The sequence below is a fragment of the Camelina sativa genome, chromosome 11 (assembly GCF_000633955.1).
Source record: "Camelina sativa cultivar DH55 chromosome 11, Cs, whole genome shotgun sequence".
NCBI lineage: Eukaryota > Viridiplantae > Streptophyta > Magnoliopsida > Brassicales > Brassicaceae > Camelina > Camelina sativa.
In genome coordinates this window covers 14,450,125-14,467,438 of record NC_025695.1, presented here as the reverse complement: position 1 = coordinate 14,467,438, position 17,314 = coordinate 14,450,125, and the positions used below count along the sequence as shown (strand labels likewise).

Here is a 17,314-nt window from a genome sequence, read left to right as displayed (position 1 = left end):
AAAAATCAAATACACAAATCCATGGATTAGTGTTTTTGAGAAATCAGAATCACGAATTTAATTTTTGATTGAGAGAGAAAGAGAGACCAGAGGGAGAGAGAGGTTGGCGGGAGGGAGGGAGAGACAGATAGATAGAGAGAGAGAGAGATAGATAGGTAGAAGAATCATGGAACACGGCGCGAACTGCGAGGATGTGACACGTGTCCACCCATTTACGGTAGAGCCAAAAGGCAGAACAACAGTTGTCACGCCACGTTGACCACTTTGGTACGCTTGAAGCGACGGCGCGTGACCGACGTGGTGCTGGTGGGCCAAATATATTATATAGGTGCACGTAAGCATCATCATCATTTTAGCATCCCTGCTGGGTCGGGTCAATTCCCATATAATATTAGTCGCCGCCTGTTAATTAGATATTTCCCTTTATAAAATCATAGTACTATATACTATTATATAATAGGATATTATAGGCCCACTATAAAGGCCCATAAAACAATACACACGTGCGATGACCACACTCACGCGTGCCAAGAGCAATAAGGAGATAAGGCTCTTCTTTGTTACTAGCTTCCCTCCATTTCTCCGAGTGACTGAGAAGTACACACACAGCTATGGCGACGAGCTTTAATCGTCTTCCTCAGGTATATTTATCATACGAAAGCTTTTGGAATTCGTAATTGTATTTGGCGTTTTCAGTTAATTGATTTGTGTGGATTCAGGCATTGCATATGATAGCGAGAAACCCTACGCAATCATCGAAGAAATTAGGGTTTTCTACGTTTCTATCATGCGCACCATCAATGGATTCTTCGTTTTCTAGGCTTTCTCTGAATCATTCCGGTTCGAAATTTGGGTTCTCTCTCGATACTAGGGTGAGAAAGGAGTTTATCGTTAGAGCTGAAGATAACGCTGAAGCTGAACCTGAAGAAGCTGCTGTTGATGGAATTGTTGATACGGAAGGGAATGTAGAAGAGGTGGTCGAAGTTGGTGAAGCTAAACCTATGAGAAAACCTAGGATCAAGCTCGGAGACGTCATGGGGGTAAGTGAACTCTTTTTCGTTATCAGTAGCTTAAATTATGAGTGTTTACTAACTATTTGACAAGGAATCAGTAAGTCTCTGTGTACACATTGGATAGTTGATAAATGTTAGAAGAGAATTGGGTGAAAATAGTGTTAGATGTTGAGTTGAGGGACTTGCTTTGTTGATTTGTTGTAGTTTACCTTACCGGAATTGGAGAGATTCAGTGTCATCATCTGTTGTTTGTGTAGATTCTGAACAAGAAAGCAATTGAGGTTTCAGAGAAAGTGAGGCCTGTTCCAGAAATCAGGACAGGAGATATTGTAGATATCAAATTGGTAAGTTGTTGATGTTTTTCGAAGTGTCTATGTTATGAATTGACTCGATGCTTTTTTGATATTGGTGGAATATGGTGTTTGGCTTTACAGGAAGTTCCTGAGAACAGACGTAGGCTATCTATCTACAAAGGCATAGTGATGTCGAGACAAAACGCTGGCATACACACTACCATTCGTATTCGGAGAATCATAGCGGGTATCGGTGTTGAAATCGTTTTTCCCATGTGAGTTTTTTTTCCCCTCTCCAATTAAGTTGACTCATGGCTTTTCAATAAATCCAAGTTTATACATAGATACTGAGTTATACTTTTTTAATTTCTTACATAAAGTCCCTGAATATTAATTAGATTCTGTGTAAGTTTACTTTAATAAGTCTTTAGTTGCTGTTCCACCTTCCCAGTTATGGCAATCTAAGTCATTATGACAACTATCATGTCTGCTCATGTTTTTAATCTTTCATTCTACTGTATAAAATACGAGTCTCGGGAACCTTTTGTGGGAATTAAGAAAAGTGTTTGGTATGTGTTGATTCTCCTAATCTTTTGATATTTGACAGATACTCTCCCAACATCAAAGAGATAAAAGTGATGAGTCACAGAAAAGTGAGAAGAGCAAGGCTTTACTATCTGAGGGACAAGCTTCCTCGTTTGTCCACTTTCAAGTGAACAGCCATCAACCGTGCTGTGTTTGACCTCCAGAGGTAGTAGTAATCTTCCGCTTTGTGCTCTGTTTTTGTAAGAATTTTTTCTTTCTTCTTGAGCCTGTAAGTCATTTGCCTGCGCACACTCTTGCGAGAAATTAAATCAAAGATTTGTTGAACTTTCCGTTGATAAATGTAGACCTGGTCCTTATTTGATGATGAGTGATATATATGATGATCTTTTAGGATTTAGGATACTTTATTAGTAAATATGTATGAATGATTCTGTGTTCTTTGCATATGTTTGTTTGGTGGGTGTTGACTCTTGAGGGTCTTCAGGAACAAAAACAGAATCTTGATTTTGATCTTGTGAAGGTGGAACTGGAACCCATCTTTTTATTGGTGTATTACCCTAATTTGTCTCATTGAATAAATCATTATAGGTAATTACTGCCTTCCGGTGTGGTTGATGTCCAATTGTCCATTATGATTTGTATGTTTTTCTTTACCTCCTAATGAGATTTGAATCATAGTAATTGAATTATTATTTTGTAAAACCTGTATCATCGAAGTTCTAGCCAATTACTACTGGTAACAGAATAAGAAAACTGAAATATGTAAGTGATATGTGTAGAGACTGACAACAAAACAGATGCATATATTCACAAATAAACTAACGATCAAAGGACAAAGTAAAAGCAAGAGATTAGTAGTAAAATACTTTGGAACACGAGGCGGAAACAACTCTAGTTAACATGTGAATCCAGGTAAGAACCATCAAGCATCAGAGAAGAGCATGGATGAGAAAACACATTGAGGCAAAGTTTCAAAAGTTATCCAGCTTACACGCAGAATTTTTCCACGTACTGTTGTTGTAATCTGTATCCACGACCCGTGCCAACAGTCCTTTTGGTCCAGAGTGTAGTATTGATCACAAAGACTACTGAAAGCATACTCATCTTTGCGTGGTATATCACTAGAGAAATCCCAAAAATGGAAATCATTAAAACGAGAACAAGTGTAGACCTTGCTATCTTTGGGACTATAGGCAATTTGCTTACACAATGGAGGGCATCTAAGGTAAACGTCTCGCCAAATATTATCACCTTTCTTGGTAAACATCATACTGCGATCCACGATCCAAACAACTAGGTAATATTTGCTTGTGTCGTCTATCAAGAGACAAGCTATGTTGCATCGTTTTAGATTCAGGAGAAAAATGGGAGGGTGAATGTGGTAGATCAATCCTCTCTAAAGTCAAGGGATTGAGAATGTAGAGATCATTGCAAAGATCATCAAACATTAAGAACCAGCTACCATACCCAAGTTCGATCCTCCTCTGCTGCAATGCCCAAGAAGTGGTGGGCGAGTGGTAGGACCAGCGTGGGGAAAGGGTGAAACTCCCATACCCAAGTTCGATCCTCCTCTGTTGTTGTTATCAACACTTTGTTGGGAAGTCTGTCAGGTGGGCCTTGGCCCACTTGGTTTACCTAGTAGTCAGAAATGCAGGCGGCATGATTACCCTCGGGCATTAGTCGGAAAGCATTCCAAACTTGGGTTAGGCAGTGTGGTAGCCCAATATCTAGGTGTTGGCGACGAGTCCACATGGTAGCACTTTGGTCATTCCCCCCAAGGCTGACCGGATCAGCCGATCGGGTCTATCAAAAAAAAAAAAAANAAAGAACCAGCTACCGTAAGTCGCAAGACAAAGACTATGTGCAAAGTCAACACCAAAATCTCGAGTCTTGTAAACTTTGTCTTTATCATCTGGAACGAATAACACACAGCTATTGCTATTATTGGATTCATTCTCCCGACGGAAGAGTATCAGCCACGGGATCTGATTTCGTTTGGGGACGCACCCTCTCGAAGCAGAGTTCCATGACCTACAAACTGATTATGCTCGATTAAGAATTTGTTAAAATCAACCGTTCGAAAATACATCGTAACAATTCCAGACAAAGCTCCGACCACTTGGGAATCACCGGAAGCCGATTAGGGCTCTTGTAGCTTTGGCACATTGCTCAAAATTTAAAAACTTGTTTCACACGCAAGAGGTATTTGGTTGTTAAACTATTTCCTTGTTTTTTCCTTGTAAATATATTTTTTTTTATGTTGGAAACTTGAAACATAAATATATCTTCAAAATAGAAACATAATAATGGGAAAGCTATTCCTATTTTTTTATGTAACAATATCTTCAAAATAGAGATATAAAAATGGAAAAGTTATTCCTACAACTAAATTGTCCTTTTCGCATCTTTTTTTTTTTAAATCTTCAAAGTAGCTTGTGTAAAACTTTTCTAGCAAAATACTGAAAAGCTTGCCATCGTTTCTGGTTAGTCATACTCATAACTGTGATAATTTTGGGTCGAAATCATACTATATGTTGGAATATCATTTTAGTGACACAATATTTTTTCTAGTAATATCAATTATATCATACTAAAGTTATATACTTATATAGCCTGTGAAATGATGAAGGGATGTTTTTTTAAAAAAATACAGCAAAAATTCTAATTAGTTATCAAAAGAAAACTCTAATTAAATTTACATTTGTATATTTTTCCTTATTCTTTATCATTTTGTAGAAAAAGATTAAAAATTTTAAATAACAATAGACTAATCCGATTATATACAACTGTTATTAATATATCTGAATATATATATATATATATATATATCTTAAACTGTTTAAGTCCAACATTTAATAAACTATATTTCTTTAAGAGAAATATCCTAAAATAGCACTAAAACAAGTTTTATGGACAACTATATCACACATTCCATAAATTTCCAAAAATAGCACTATTTAACACATTAAAATATTTAAAATTAATTTTTAGAATTTATTTTTTTAGGTTTGGGTTCTCAATTTCACATTTAGGGTATGTAGTTTTGAGGGGTAGGGTTTAGTATTTTGAATTTAGGATTTAATTTTGAAAGATTAATTGGTGTTATTTTTTAAATTTTAGAGATGTTGTGCTAAATTTGAAAAAAAAACTTATTTTGGTGCTATTTTTGAGAAGTTCTTTTTTTAATATGCTAAAGAGAAACTGCCAATTTTCAATAAACTCAATTATATATTTAGAGACGCATGCAAGTTCAATATTAATGATTTTTTATCAATTCGTAACAACTTCATCTGTAATCAATCCAAACATGTTTGACAACAAATAAAACATCTTAACTATGCTAAAGTAGAAATTTATAAGTGTTAAAATTGAAAATTTATTGTAATTCAAGTGGTAGAAAAATGAGTAAAAACTTCTATTTAATCTTTTCACACACACAAAAAAAAGAAGGAAGAGGTGTTTTTTTCTTTCTAGTTTGGACGACTCTATTTGCACTAATCTCAAAAATCTAATACATTGCTTATTTACTCCATTTTCTGCATTTGAGGAGGTTAACATGCTATTACAGTATCTTTTTCATCCTATACAAAAAAAAAGATGCAGTAGCCAGTAGCAATCAAAAGTACAAGAAAAGAAACCAAAAGAAAAAGGAACTTTAGAGTAAAAAGGGCCACTGAAAGAGATGCAAGAGAAGAGGCTTCATGTATGTGTAATATATTTATATATGTATTATGAACTTAACCACCCAAAGAGAAGCCCAAGAGTAAAAATAAAAATCTTCTTTTTATGTTTGCAAATTCCAGTTTCTATACCAGAAACCTCATTTGGTCGTTCTCTCAGAAAGCCTAAGAGTCTCTCTCATCAACCAAGAGAGCTTAAAAATCATTGCTTTAGCTCTGAGAAGCACAATGAGGTCTGAAGAAGCTTTGACCTCTTAAATTTGGTGAAGCAGCTCTGCTTGAGGAAAAGAACCGTTTGATGGCAAGTCCAGAAGAAGGAGATCTTGATCGGAACTGCAATTACCTTCATAGCCAAACACTGCAGAGCCACCACCTTCTTGTGCAAACACAGAAGCCAAGCTTCTTGGGTTGAAGCATGAGACATTGTTCTCTGTCAAAACTTTGCTTTCATGGCTTGCTTTCATCTTTATAACCCTTTTGGGGCTCCTCATTAGCCCCCTTGACTCTGTGACCAAAACAAGAAAAATCAACAAACCATAAAGATTGATTGCAGAATCAACAAGGCTGATCCAAATGGTCCTTAAGACTGACCTGACTTTAATTGGGTTTGGTCTTCACATCGCCTCTTAATGGTTACAATATTCTTATGTACATTTGGGTTTGAGCTTTTTGAAGTTGTAGCAACACAATTCCCGGTCTCTTTTACTCGTTCCTGCAGTCACATATCGGGTGAATCTCTAGACAAAAGTTATTAATATGCCAGTGCATGTTTCAATAAGAAGAGTACGCCGAACCTTGAGGAGGTAATAGCTTTCCACCAAAGTAGATTTGTTCAAATCAGTCAAAGCAAGCTTTTTAAAAGTCCTGATGTCTTCAGGTTTTGCCCCAGAGGAAGAAGACATATCAAAGACACCATCAGCAATGAGCTGTTGAAACAAAGAGAAGTTGTCCTTGAACTGAGCACTTTCAAACATCATTCTGAGGCTGCAATGGAAAACTACAACAGATTAGAAATTTTGTTGGGTCAATCTGAGGAAGCAATTTCATCAGTTTCTTTTAAATGCAATGGAGTTTGAACCTATCAGGAAGGTTATCAGAGTCAATCTGAGGAAGCAATTTCATCAGTTTCTTTTGTTCTTCCTCTGTGAATTGTTTGATGAACTCATCAAAGTTGAAAACATCCTGCAATAAAGTTTATTGTTGTAAGCCTAGTCCCAGAGTCCTTTATTTTTACTTCAACTTATTGAACAGACTTGGTGAGAGTTTCTTGGAAATCACCTTCAAATCTATGCTACAAAGTGGTGAACCATGGCTCCCCAGGACATGCACTCTTTCAGTTTGAGACTTGGTTCTGCCAACAATCAAAAGAGGATCCATATTATTCATCTTGCTTGACTAAATTGCGAGCTAATGTATAGAACACCTTGATGATACGTTAACTCATTAAGAATATTTTACCTCCTGAATTGTTCTTGCTTTATTGCTTGTCCACCATAATATGAACCTCTCTCTGCTCCAATCTCAACACGCTTCACGGAATGTGAGTATGCTTCACTGATGGAAGACTTGTTCTCAATAGAAGAGAGTGAGCTGGATTCAGACTCCTCTTCTCGAGCAAACGAGTGGGGATTCTTCATCAGAATACTCCCATGTCCAATCTCAACAGAGACCATTGACATTTCATTCTCAAAAAGAAGATCTTCCTCTGATGAAACTGAGAGACACGACGATTGCTGCTCTTGTAGAATATTGTAAAGGTCCTTTGTCAGCTTTTCAACAGAAGAGGACTTTGGACGGCCCACACACGTCCTCCTCTTACAAGGAACAGTTGTGTCCCACGCATTAGATTGAGATGGACCTGAAAGAAAAAAACAAAGTTCACATGGACACTAAGGAGCTGCTTTTTTCTCAAATCCCAAATTGACGCTAGAACCGAAGAACAAGGTAAGTAATCAAAACCTGTTAACTCACTCCCATCTGCACTGCTAAACTGTGCACAGCTCTCAGAGTTAGATACAGCCGAACCAGAACTCGATCTATTACTAGCATCCTCCTCTATCACAGCCTTCTTCAAACCATAATTGAATTCCAAGGCAGGTCTTTTAATAACGATGTTGTTATCTTGAATTGCTTTCCGCTTGAGCATCTTTGTCTCTTTGTTCTTAAAGCTTAAAGAAATGCTCTTCATTCTTTGAAACCTGTGGTGATCATCACTCTCGTCACCATCAGCACGAGAATGAAGAGGTGTATAGTTCACAAGTGTTCCCTTTGTTCTCCAACGCGATCCACAAGCATTGCACAATACCGGCTTCTCGGGTGGCCCGTTTCGCCACAGAGGTGTGTCTGTTTCAATGGAAGAAACAAAAGGTCACAAATTTGCAATTGGAGCTTAGAAATCAAGACAACATAAGAGTTCTTCATTAAACAACACTTGGAATGACACTTGTACTGAAAATTCAAACTCCAAATCAATCAAGAGAACAATGATCTCAAATACCAAACATCCTGAAGTCTTTGTTCATCAAAAAGAACAAAATTCAGATCCCAAGATCATGTCTTTCTTGTCTAATCCATTGATACAAATCATAATGAAAACAACAACACAAGAAACTCACAAACATAGACAAAAATTTTGTTCTTAAAGATCATTTCAACAAGAAACAAACCAAAAAGGAACAAAATTCTCAAATGCTCATTCATATTCTTGACTCAAGGAAGTCTTTGATGCATCACTCCAATGATTTTTACAATTTGTAACACAAAAAGCATATAAAAACATGTAATCCAAATCATATCCCAGAAGAAAAGGGCATCTCACCCAGAAAAAAAAAAAAAAAGTTGAATATATTCATACAAAGTTTTTCTCATCCATCTGCATCAAACTGAAATTGGAGACACTCACTTGTAACTCCACAGTGGTAGCAAGGTCCTTGCTTTCCCATAATCTCTCTTTTGTTTTTTTTTTTCAAAAATGAAAAGTTATTTTGAGAGCAAAGTTGCAACTTTTATAGACTTTCAAGAAGAGATTTTTTTTTTTTTTTGGAAAGAAGTTTTAGTTTATAAAATTTGTGTTTAATATTGAACTATAATTGGAATATACAAACCAGAAGTACTATTTAGTAAACTATAAAGAACCCAGAAAACAAAAAGTTATGTTTTTTCTTCTTCTGCAAATTGAACCCAGAAAAAAATCTTATGAGAAAATTCTCAAGAATAAAATTATAAAAACTCCAAAAAAAAGTTTTATGAATATTGAAAAAATCAAAGCAAGAAAAAGAGAAGAAGATAATTTTTGTTATCCTTTTGTTTTCTCTTTTGTTTTTCTTTGGTTTGGTTTTGGGTTCCTTGAGCTATCAGTCTTAATATACAATCCAATAGAAAAGAGAAGAGAGACTAATTGAGAGAAAGAGGAATCTAATAAATGGCTTTGTGAGAAACAAAAAAAAAAAAAAAGGAAGAAGAGAGAGAGAGAGAGAAACTCTGAGGGTTTAGAGCGAGAAACTGTTTGTGTTTACATTAAAAAAAATGGCTTCTTTGTTGTATTTTTATTTTTAATTGTTTTTGTTCCTTTGCTTTGTTTTGCATTATTATTATGTAACAATGAAGTAATTTGCTTCAGCTTCCTTTCATTTTAAAAAAATAAAATAAAATAAAAATTCCTCCTTTCTGTTTCATTTTAGAAAATAAAAATGGCTTTTTTCGTCGACATAAAATGGCCACTTTCATTTCATTTTTTTTTTCTATTGTTATTAATGAAGTAAATGTTTCAGCTTCCCTTTCATAAACTTTGAGATTCATTTCAGAAAGAAAGAAAAAGTTGCATTAGTTAGATAAACAAGATCTATGAGATTTAATAACATGATGAATGAATGAAGAAGGTTAATTATTAGTTTTTTTTGGGTAGGAGGAGGAATATTATTGCTTATGCCTGCCTTATGGTTCCTTCCTCTTGTTGTTTGACTATAGACTTTTCTTTCTTTTGTTTTTTTCTATTGATATTTCCAACGAATATATAATAACGACAATTAACTATTAATGACTATCATAAGAACAAAATAATGAGGACGAAAAGAAAAGGCAATTGGTTAGTAAAGCTAATTTTTTCACTAAAATTATTAACTCCATGGAAAAATGTTAGTATGTTATATACATACACTCTTTATCAATTATATTTTCATGTATATATATAGATAAGTTTGAACAAAAAAAAATTATATGTAGATAAAAAAAAAAAAAATATTAGTCTTTGTTTTGTTTAGCTCTAAAAAAAAATATCTAAAACAGCTACACTTGTACTCATTTTATATATTACATGTTATTTGTTTAAATATTATGTCATTTTTTTAAACGAAATTATATGTCGGTTTATGTTCACAAATGAAATGGTTAGGGTTTAGATTTTACAATTAGAACGAAATTATATGTCGGTTTGGGTTCACAAATGAAATGGTTAGGGTTTAGATTTTACAATTAGAAAAAAATTATATGTCGGTTTGGATTCACAAATGAGATGGTTAGGATTTAGATTTTACAATTAAAACGAAATTATATGTCGGTTTGAGTTTACAATTTAACGCTATTTAGTTCAATATAACATGTAAAATATAAATATTACATGCTATTTTTAAAAAATTTCACCAAATTTTTCACTTTTTCTATCTAACACTAAAACAAAAAAGAATATTTATGTCTTTTTACTCCAAAAACATGAATCCTATAGTATTTTCTTATAAAAGATGTTGTTATAGTATTTTCTTTATTTTACTTTATATTTATGCTATCTACTAATATTACCCTATATAATATAAGTATGTGCAAGAAAAATAATGTGACTACGAGGGTGTATATAGCATAACGAGAGTCGAGAGGTAGATTTTCATGCCTTCTTTTGTCAACGACTGTATAAAGAGATTAAGTGTTTTTGGCTTATTCTTATAGATGTGTGACGAATATGATGCTGGTAAAAAACTATATTTAAGCTAAGTGGGATTTATTTTTAACAAGTAAGGACTAAAAATTATCGATACATTTTTATTTTTATTTTTATTTTGTCACAGAAACAAAGTTAGAAAAGAATAGAAAGAAATGGTATGTAAAGTCACCGTCCACCATGACGATCATGGACACAACTCCTCTCTCCACCGTTTGATTTAGTAAAAGATGATATTCAAACCATTTGGGTCCTACTTTTTTTTATTTATTATCTTTGGTGATTTGTGAATGTGATTAAGGAACTAAAGCGAGACCAACAACACCATACATATACATTATACGTGTGGATTCATTATAATATTCAGATTTCTTTTTCATTTTAGTACTATGGTTTTGTATTTAAGATCTTTACTAGTTTATTTCCTTTTTGATTTCATAAATAGTTTAATGTACTAATAAACAACACAAATTTCAACGTAAGAAATAAACCGAAACAAAGTTAAATCACTGAGTTTTGACTTTGAGATATAACACATTATGTAAAAAAAAATTATCTTAAACACTGTAAATACAATGAATTTTTCTTTTGTGGAATATGTATGATGTATCCCAATGTGATAGGTAAAGTTATGGAGCATTAGTTACGAAACATTGAAGAATATGTGTGTCAGAGATTGAATTGGAGAGTAAGTCTTACCAAATTTTAAAATAAGAGTAACCAGAGAAATTTAGATGCCAATCACATCTCTGATCTAATTTTTTTTTTCTTTCTTTTATATAAAAACGATGGTAATGTAATAATGAAATGGTGTGAGAGGTGTAGGCAAAATGATGGAGGGATGATCGAACGGCTGAGAATTTGGAGTGCGATTAGATGTAAAAGACACAAAAAAAAGTCATGCCCCAGTCGTGCTTTACAAATCTCACAAATTTTCATTTTCATTTTCATACGCTTAATAGCAACACAACTACTAGTCTACTACGGCAACAATGTCCATCAACCTTATATAATTTAGTAGTAATCACTTTTGCATCTTCAAAATTTAAGGTAGACAAAAGTGTGGTCACATTATAGTATTCTACCTAATATCTTTATTTCCACTCAAAACTATAATAATATAGATCAGATTGTGTACCCAATTTAAACCATCCAAAATATAACATAAGCTCTGTCTGCCCCAAGACATTACATAGGAATAGTTCTTGAAACATGTACCCTTTCTCCTAATTTGTCACTTTTGTTAAAATTCTGATATTAGACAGTAAAGGAAACAATCCAAACTCATTTACACAATATGGAGTTTAATGTATTTACTATGATACCGAGAAAGTAGTCAAGAGAACTGGAAAGAGCAATTTGCTTTGATGATTTTCAGTTTCAGTTTTTTCTTATTTTCTTCATCTTCTTAAACTGCATGCACCAAAGAAAGAAATTGGAGTGTGCTGTTATTTAAAGAGCCATTAATTATAGATAACAATGAAACTAAGAGAAGAACTTACCATGTTGAGGACGATAATTCGAGCAAACAGAGAAGCTAAGTCAGTGAAAAAGGTAAAAGAATGTTGCACATAGTCCATATATATCACCACGGTGTGCTTTCTCGATTATTATCTGTGTGTCCACCACTATGTATCCGACAAAGAGAAAGAGTCCAAGGTATTGCTGCAAAATGAGAATGTAAGTTAATATATATACAAACAAGTTTTGTCTAGAATGAACATACAATTCTCTCCTTCCCTCTTGAAGTTTAAATCTTTACCTCAAACATGAAGAAAAATGCAGAAACTCACCAAACTGTTAAACTGTCGAAAGAGCATCGATCGGCATGACTCTTAAGCAAAAGCTTCCTTCTTCGTTCTGGATAACGTTAAAACGCTCGCTTACTATTTCGGTACAGACCGGAAATAACCAATGTTTGGGATCTATAGGAGATGGTTAAGATAGGTTATTGAATTATGAGATAAGACTTTATAAACCATTTTCATCACTACTCTACTCATATATTTGTGAGTTGTGTGACCAAGACACATAGACAAGAGTGATAAATAAGGAAACTTTTGTATGGATTTTGCTAAAAAAATTACTTTATTGAGAAAACCTATAGAGAGCATACCTAAGATAAGATAAGCGTTCACATTTTGATTTTGCTAATAAAAAATAACATTGAAACTTATTAGACTTTAATTTGGAGTTACCGACTAATTTAAAAGTGTAGACCATCAATCATTCTTGCTCTTAGTTGTGTGGAGGGGAGTTGGGAACAATGCGAGCGCAGTTATCCTTGAGGAGAGGAGGGAATAACGGGTTCAACGGAAACATATGAGGCCAACAGTTGGCATCTAAGGTCGAAAACGCTTTGCAACATGCGATTCGAATTTTCCGGAGAAAATTGATTTGGCGATCTCGAGCACACATCCTTCAACACTGAAGAGAGACGACCAACATTTTTCAAGATCAATAGGTGAGCCCGGTGTGAAAAGTCCTGGAAGCATTTGAGCTACTCCTTGAGTGGCAAAAGTGGCAGAACATAGGGAAACAATTAAGAAGATTGAGACAACAGTTTTGCTTGCCATCTTTCTTGTTATTATTCAACCTTTCCTTTTCTTTCTTTTTGGTTTTGTTTTAGACTTAGATGCTTGGGATGGTTTTGGGATTACAAGAAAATCAGAATTTATAGGATCAGGAAACAAGATTCTATTTCATAAACGGAAGAGTAACATATCAGTTGTAAATGTAGTTTCAATATGTAACTCATGTTTAAGTTTGATGTATTAAACTTTGTTACATTAATTTGAGTTGACTTGTGTAAATGTAGTGTTTGTTTGTTTAAGTTTTGAAACCGAAGATGTGAAGCTAATAATTTTCATTTCACCCAAACCGGGTTAAGGTAGTATATGGTGGATTGGTACAATAACAACTGCAAATTTATAAGGTCCAAACTAACCAAACTGAAACTGTTAAAACTGTTAAACTGTTAAACTCACCAGCTTTCATAAGGTCCAAAGATCTTAGAGGCAGTTATTACCAACCAAAAGATGGTCATGCAACGAGAAATTGAAGCTCCGAGGTAAAGATCTCTACGACTTGCCAACATTGCTGCAGCAGAGAAACACGCAAATGCTACTGCTGTTCCCACAAATGCAGTGATCAGGACGCTGGTAAAAAGAAGGAAACACAAACATTCAACACTGTGTCAGATCCTAGCTAGAAGCTTGTACAGAGGGTTTCTCTTTGAAGATATGAACAGAGAAATCACACCTTGAATCAAAATTAATGACCACTTTGATCACGGGACCAACTGAAGCACCTTTAAGAAGGGCTTATAGAAACAGAATTGAGAGCCGTTTTGCTGCATCAAAAGAAAACATTGGATAGAGTTTAAGGAAGGAAACAAGATCGTAAGAGATTAGAGTTAGGGCACATCGTCAAATCAATAAGTGTTAAGTGATGAAACGAAACACCCATAATGATGCATATGAAGGAGTGAAGCGCAACCAGAACATGGTTCCAGTGAATCCAAGAGTAGTGACTTGTCCACCGGTATTATATAGCATATGGAGGTAAGCTCCAAAAGCAGACACAAGAAGAGCACAGCATAACGTGAGATAGACCTACACGTACGACGATGAACATAGAATCAAGAAACACCAATAAATTAAAATCTCTTAAAGAACTGCGTTTTTTGAACCAAGAAAAATACAAAAATTGAAACAAGATTACGAAACAAACTGTTGCATTGAAACGAAATGATTCAGTACGAATCTCTCATTCCAAGAAACAAACGCTTTGCTGAAAGTTTACGAAGACGTTACCCGCTTAAGATGATTCTGAACGGCGGGAGAGAAGTCACGGAAGTTTGTGAGAGATTAATAATAGCTCCAAATCCTACTGTTCTGAGAGTCCATTCTTGCTTTTGCTTGATTATGCTGCAGAGAAGGGAGCTTTCATATGCGAGACTTCCCATATTTATACGGTTCCTGTTTTTAACAAGTTCCAAGAACTACCCTTGTCTATGTGGATTTCCTCAGCAGAACCCACCAAAATGGCGGGATGGGTTTTTTTCAATACAGTCGTCAGTCGAGTCGATTGTGTGAAGTGAAAGAACCTTACGTAGTTCCACATATCTCAAATAAAGAAACGACATACATGTTAACTCTTCGATGACATCATGTCTCTTACAGTGGCTTTATTCAAGAACCACTTACTGAAACTGTGAGTGAACTGACGAAACAAAGAAAACCATAACAATGGCGTTGAATCTGCAACAGAAACACCTGATGCTTTAAAATATCTATGCAGAGAGGAGACTGTTTGAAACATGTACACTTATCACTTTGTCCTTTTGCTTAAAATTTTCACATTAGACAGTAGAGGAAACAGCCAAATCCAGAAGTGAAGAGGAGACAGACAAGAGTACACAAGTCATTTACAAAGTACAATCTAAAGTTTGTTGTATTAGTCACCACGAATAAACTAGCAAGTCAAGAGTCAAAGGGGAAAGTGGAAAGAAAGGATGGTTATTTAACATTCTGTTCTGGTGGTTTTAGTTTCTTCTTTTCCTCTTCTTCTCTTCTTCCTTATCTGCAGAGTTCTTCAACTGCACCAAAAAAAAAGGGAAAAATTTGATGTGTTGTTATACTTATAGATAGGGAGTGCTACTAAAGATGACCAATGATTAAAGAGAGACACTTACCATGATGATGAGAATTCGAACAAAGACAGCAACAAAATCAGTGAAAAGGGTCAGAGAATGTTTCACATAGTCCATGTCACCAAGGTGTGCTTTCTCTATTATCTCCTGTGTGTCCACCACCATGTATCCAACAAAGATCAAGAGTCCAAAATATAGCTGCCAATGATAATGTAGACGAAACACAAGTCAGTATTTCGATGAAGAACATACAAACAAAAACTGTACCCTTGTTGGGTATTGAAGACAGTTTACCTCAAACTTAAAGAAAGATGCAGAGCCTCCAAAGATCATAGAAGCAAACTGCAGCCACATAAGGATGGACAGACCAGAAGAAAGCATAGCTCCAAGGTAAAGGTACTCTCTACGCCTTGCCAACATTGCTGCAACCGAGAAACACACAAACGCCACTGCTGTTCCCACAAATGCAGTGATCAGGATGCTGGCAAACACAAACATCCAACAGTCAGCTCCAAAGAGACATTAGATTTGTGATTGCTTAAGAGGACATGGAAAAAAAAAAAAAGCATAGTAGCAACATTCACCTTGGGTCAACATCAATGGCTAATTTGATCAAAGGACCTACTGAAGCACCTTGAAGAACAGCAGAAACGAACAGAAGGGAAAGCCTCTTTGCTGCATTAAAGTAAAAAAATTAGAGTTAAGGAAACAAGATTGTAAAACTTATAACATCTACAACAACAAGTGAAATAGATAAAACCCACATGATTGCTGATACGGAGGAGTGGAAAGCAACCACATCATGCTCCCAAAGCATCCGAAAGTGGTAAGAAGCCCACCAATATTCCATAGCATATGGAGGTAAGCTCCAAATGCAGATGCAACCAGAGCACAGCATAACGTCAGATAAACCTACAGATTAATTCCCACAACGAAACATAGTTATCAACAACACTGAGTACAACCCTTCACCTACACCAGTACCAACACAAAGGAACAAAAAGAAAAAAAAAATCCCAATTCGATTTTCACCATCAAAGAACAAAGCGAATCTACAGAAGCAAACAAATCATATAAGATTGAAACAATCAGAATCTTAAAACACGAAACGGTTCCAAATCAATCGTATAACGAATAACGATTCGAGGAACAACGACGACGAGAATCAATCAGATCCGAAGAACAAACTAACCCGCGTAAGATGATTCTGAACGGCCGGAGAGATCTGACGGAGGTTCTTGAGAGAATCATAGCTCCAACTCCTACGGTTCTGAGGGTCAAAGAAGGACGAGAACGACTCCATTGTTGCTTCTGCTTCGAGAGAATTGAAAATGCGATTCCCCAAAATCGAGACTTTCTATATATTTTTATAGAGAGAGTCAACAAGTCAATATTAATTTATCTAATTCCTATCCACTGAATGTAATTTGACTATAATACCCCTCAACTGACGATTTCGAAACTACACCCTTGTCCACGTGGAGTTCCAAAAAGGCTGGGATGGGCTTTTATTACGAGCCCATGAAAACAGTCACTTTCGTTGTTTGTTTCCAAGAGTGCAAAAACAAAAACGTTACGTAGTTTCCATTTCGGAGAAAGAAACGACATACATGTTACTCTTTCTCTTCCAACGACGATAACATAACATGTCGTCCTCTGTGTGCTTATTTAGAACCACTGGCTGAGAAGGAACTGTGAGGGAACGAATCATAAACAATGGCGTTGTTCTCCCCGCCAATCTCTTCTTCATCTCTTCAAAATCCTAATCTCATCCCCAAATTCTCATTCTCTCTCCTCTCCACTAACCGCTTCTCTCTCCTCTCCGTCACTCGAGCTTCTTCCTCCTCCTCCTCCGACAGTGGAACACCCTCTCCCAGTCCCACCACCGCGGTCGAGGCTCCTGAACCCGTAACAGTGATAGTTAAAGAGACTCCGCAACCAACAACACCTGTAACCGCCACCAGTAAAGATGGCGCCGTCGAAGGCGAAGAAGAGATGAAGACGACGGAGAGTGTTGTCAAATTCCAAGATGCGAAGTGGATTAATGGAACTTGGGATCTGAAACAGTTCGAGAAAAATGGAAAAACAGATTGGGATGCTGTAATCGTTTCTGGTTAGTTTGATTTGATCTCCCTTTATGGTTATTAATAATGTTGAATGAAACGAAATTTGAAATTTATGTTTTTTTTTTTTTTTTT

General features: G+C 35.4%; 4 protein-coding genes and 3 pseudogenes across 6 annotated transcripts in view; 2 read left to right on the top strand and 5 right to left on the bottom strand.

The window, feature by feature from the left end:
* Positions 489-2,254, top strand: LOC104723335 (50S ribosomal protein L19-1, chloroplastic-like). Its single transcript, XM_010441684.2, has 5 exons — positions 489-641; positions 720-1,040; positions 1,271-1,357; positions 1,448-1,581; positions 1,914-2,254. Exons 1-5 carry the CDS (start codon positions 612-614, stop codon positions 2,020-2,022), a joined length of 681 nt encoding a protein of 226 aa, XP_010439986.1. The 5' UTR covers positions 489-611; the 3' UTR covers positions 2,023-2,254.
* Positions 2,748-4,018, bottom strand: LOC109127277 (annotated as a pseudogene).
* On the bottom strand, positions 5,353-8,743 carry LOC104723334 (GATA transcription factor 26). 3 transcript variants are annotated; one of them, XM_010441681.1, is made up of 8 exons: positions 8,435-8,743; positions 7,492-7,875; positions 6,991-7,390; positions 6,811-6,883; positions 6,611-6,714; positions 6,327-6,516; positions 6,124-6,244; positions 5,353-6,037 (listed from the first exon to the last, which is right to left on the bottom strand). In XM_010441681.1, exons 1-8 carry the CDS (start codon positions 8,472-8,474, stop codon positions 5,787-5,789), a joined length of 1,563 nt encoding a protein of 520 aa, XP_010439983.1. In that variant the 5' UTR covers positions 8,475-8,743; the 3' UTR covers positions 5,353-5,786. The 3 variants fall into 3 exon arrangements, with proteins under 3 accessions (XP_010439983.1, XP_010439985.1, XP_010439984.1); XM_010441683.2 differs by having other exon boundaries at positions 5,787-6,037; positions 8,387-8,473; XM_010441682.2 differs by lacking the exon at positions 8,435-8,743 and adding an exon at positions 8,351-8,399 and having other exon boundaries at positions 5,787-6,037.
* LOC109127276 lies at positions 11,843-14,687 on the bottom strand (annotated as a pseudogene).
* LOC109127645 lies at positions 12,671-13,095 on the bottom strand (annotated as a pseudogene).
* LOC104723333 (bax inhibitor 1) lies at positions 14,799-16,483 on the bottom strand. The gene is made up of 6 exons (XM_010441680.2): positions 16,309-16,483; positions 15,881-16,028; positions 15,701-15,791; positions 15,411-15,597; positions 15,159-15,314; positions 14,799-15,062 (listed from the first exon to the last, which is right to left on the bottom strand). Exons 1-6 carry the CDS (start codon positions 16,417-16,419, stop codon positions 15,009-15,011), a joined length of 747 nt encoding a protein of 248 aa, XP_010439982.1. The 5' UTR covers positions 16,420-16,483; the 3' UTR covers positions 14,799-15,008.
* The window catches only part of LOC104723332, a 1,540-nt gene continuing 1,010 nt past the window's right edge, over positions 16,785-17,314 (top strand). Inside the window, exon 1 of the mRNA XM_010441679.2 lies at positions 16,785-17,229. Within this exon, the coding sequence (XP_010439981.1) occupies positions 16,833-17,229 (397 nt within the window). The 5' untranslated portion in view covers positions 16,785-16,832. The remainder of the gene's footprint in view (positions 17,230-17,314) is intronic.

What these genes read in the sequence shown, in the direction of transcription:
- LOC104723334 (XM_010441681.1), bottom strand. Translation starts at nt 8,474, where the DNA reads ATGGGAAAGCAAGGACCTTGCTACCACTGTGGAGTTACAA. An exon ending in AAAGCTATTACCTCCTCAAG is followed by an intron (nt 6,245 to 6,326) that starts GTTCGGCGTACT and finishes ATGTGACTGCAG; the next exon opens with GAACGAGTAAAAGAGACCGG. An exon ending in CCAAACCCAATTAAAGTCAG is followed by an intron (nt 6,038 to 6,123) that starts GTCAGTCTTAAG and finishes TTTTGGTCACAG; the next exon opens with AGTCAAGGGGGCTAATGAGG.
- LOC104723333 (XM_010441680.2), bottom strand. Translation starts at nt 16,419, where the DNA reads ATGGAGTCGTTCTCGTCCTTCTTTGACCCTCAGAACCGTAGGAGTTGG. An exon ending in TTCAGAATCATCTTACGCGG is followed by an intron (nt 16,029 to 16,308) that starts GTTAGTTTGTTC and finishes ATTAATCTGTAG; the next exon opens with GTTTATCTGACGTTATGCTG. An exon ending in GCCATTGATGTTGACCCAAG is followed by an intron (nt 15,598 to 15,700) that starts GTGAATGTTGCT and finishes TGTGTTTGCCAG; the next exon opens with CATCCTGATCACTGCATTTG.
- LOC104723335 (XM_010441684.2), top strand. Translation starts at nt 612, where the DNA reads ATGGCGACGAGCTTTAATCGTCTTCCTCAG. An exon ending in AGCTCGGAGACGTCATGGGG is followed by an intron (nt 1,041 to 1,270) that starts GTAAGTGAACTC and finishes TTGTTTGTGTAG; the next exon opens with ATTCTGAACAAGAAAGCAAT. An exon ending in ATATTGTAGATATCAAATTG is followed by an intron (nt 1,358 to 1,447) that starts GTAAGTTGTTGA and finishes TTGGCTTTACAG; the next exon opens with GAAGTTCCTGAGAACAGACG.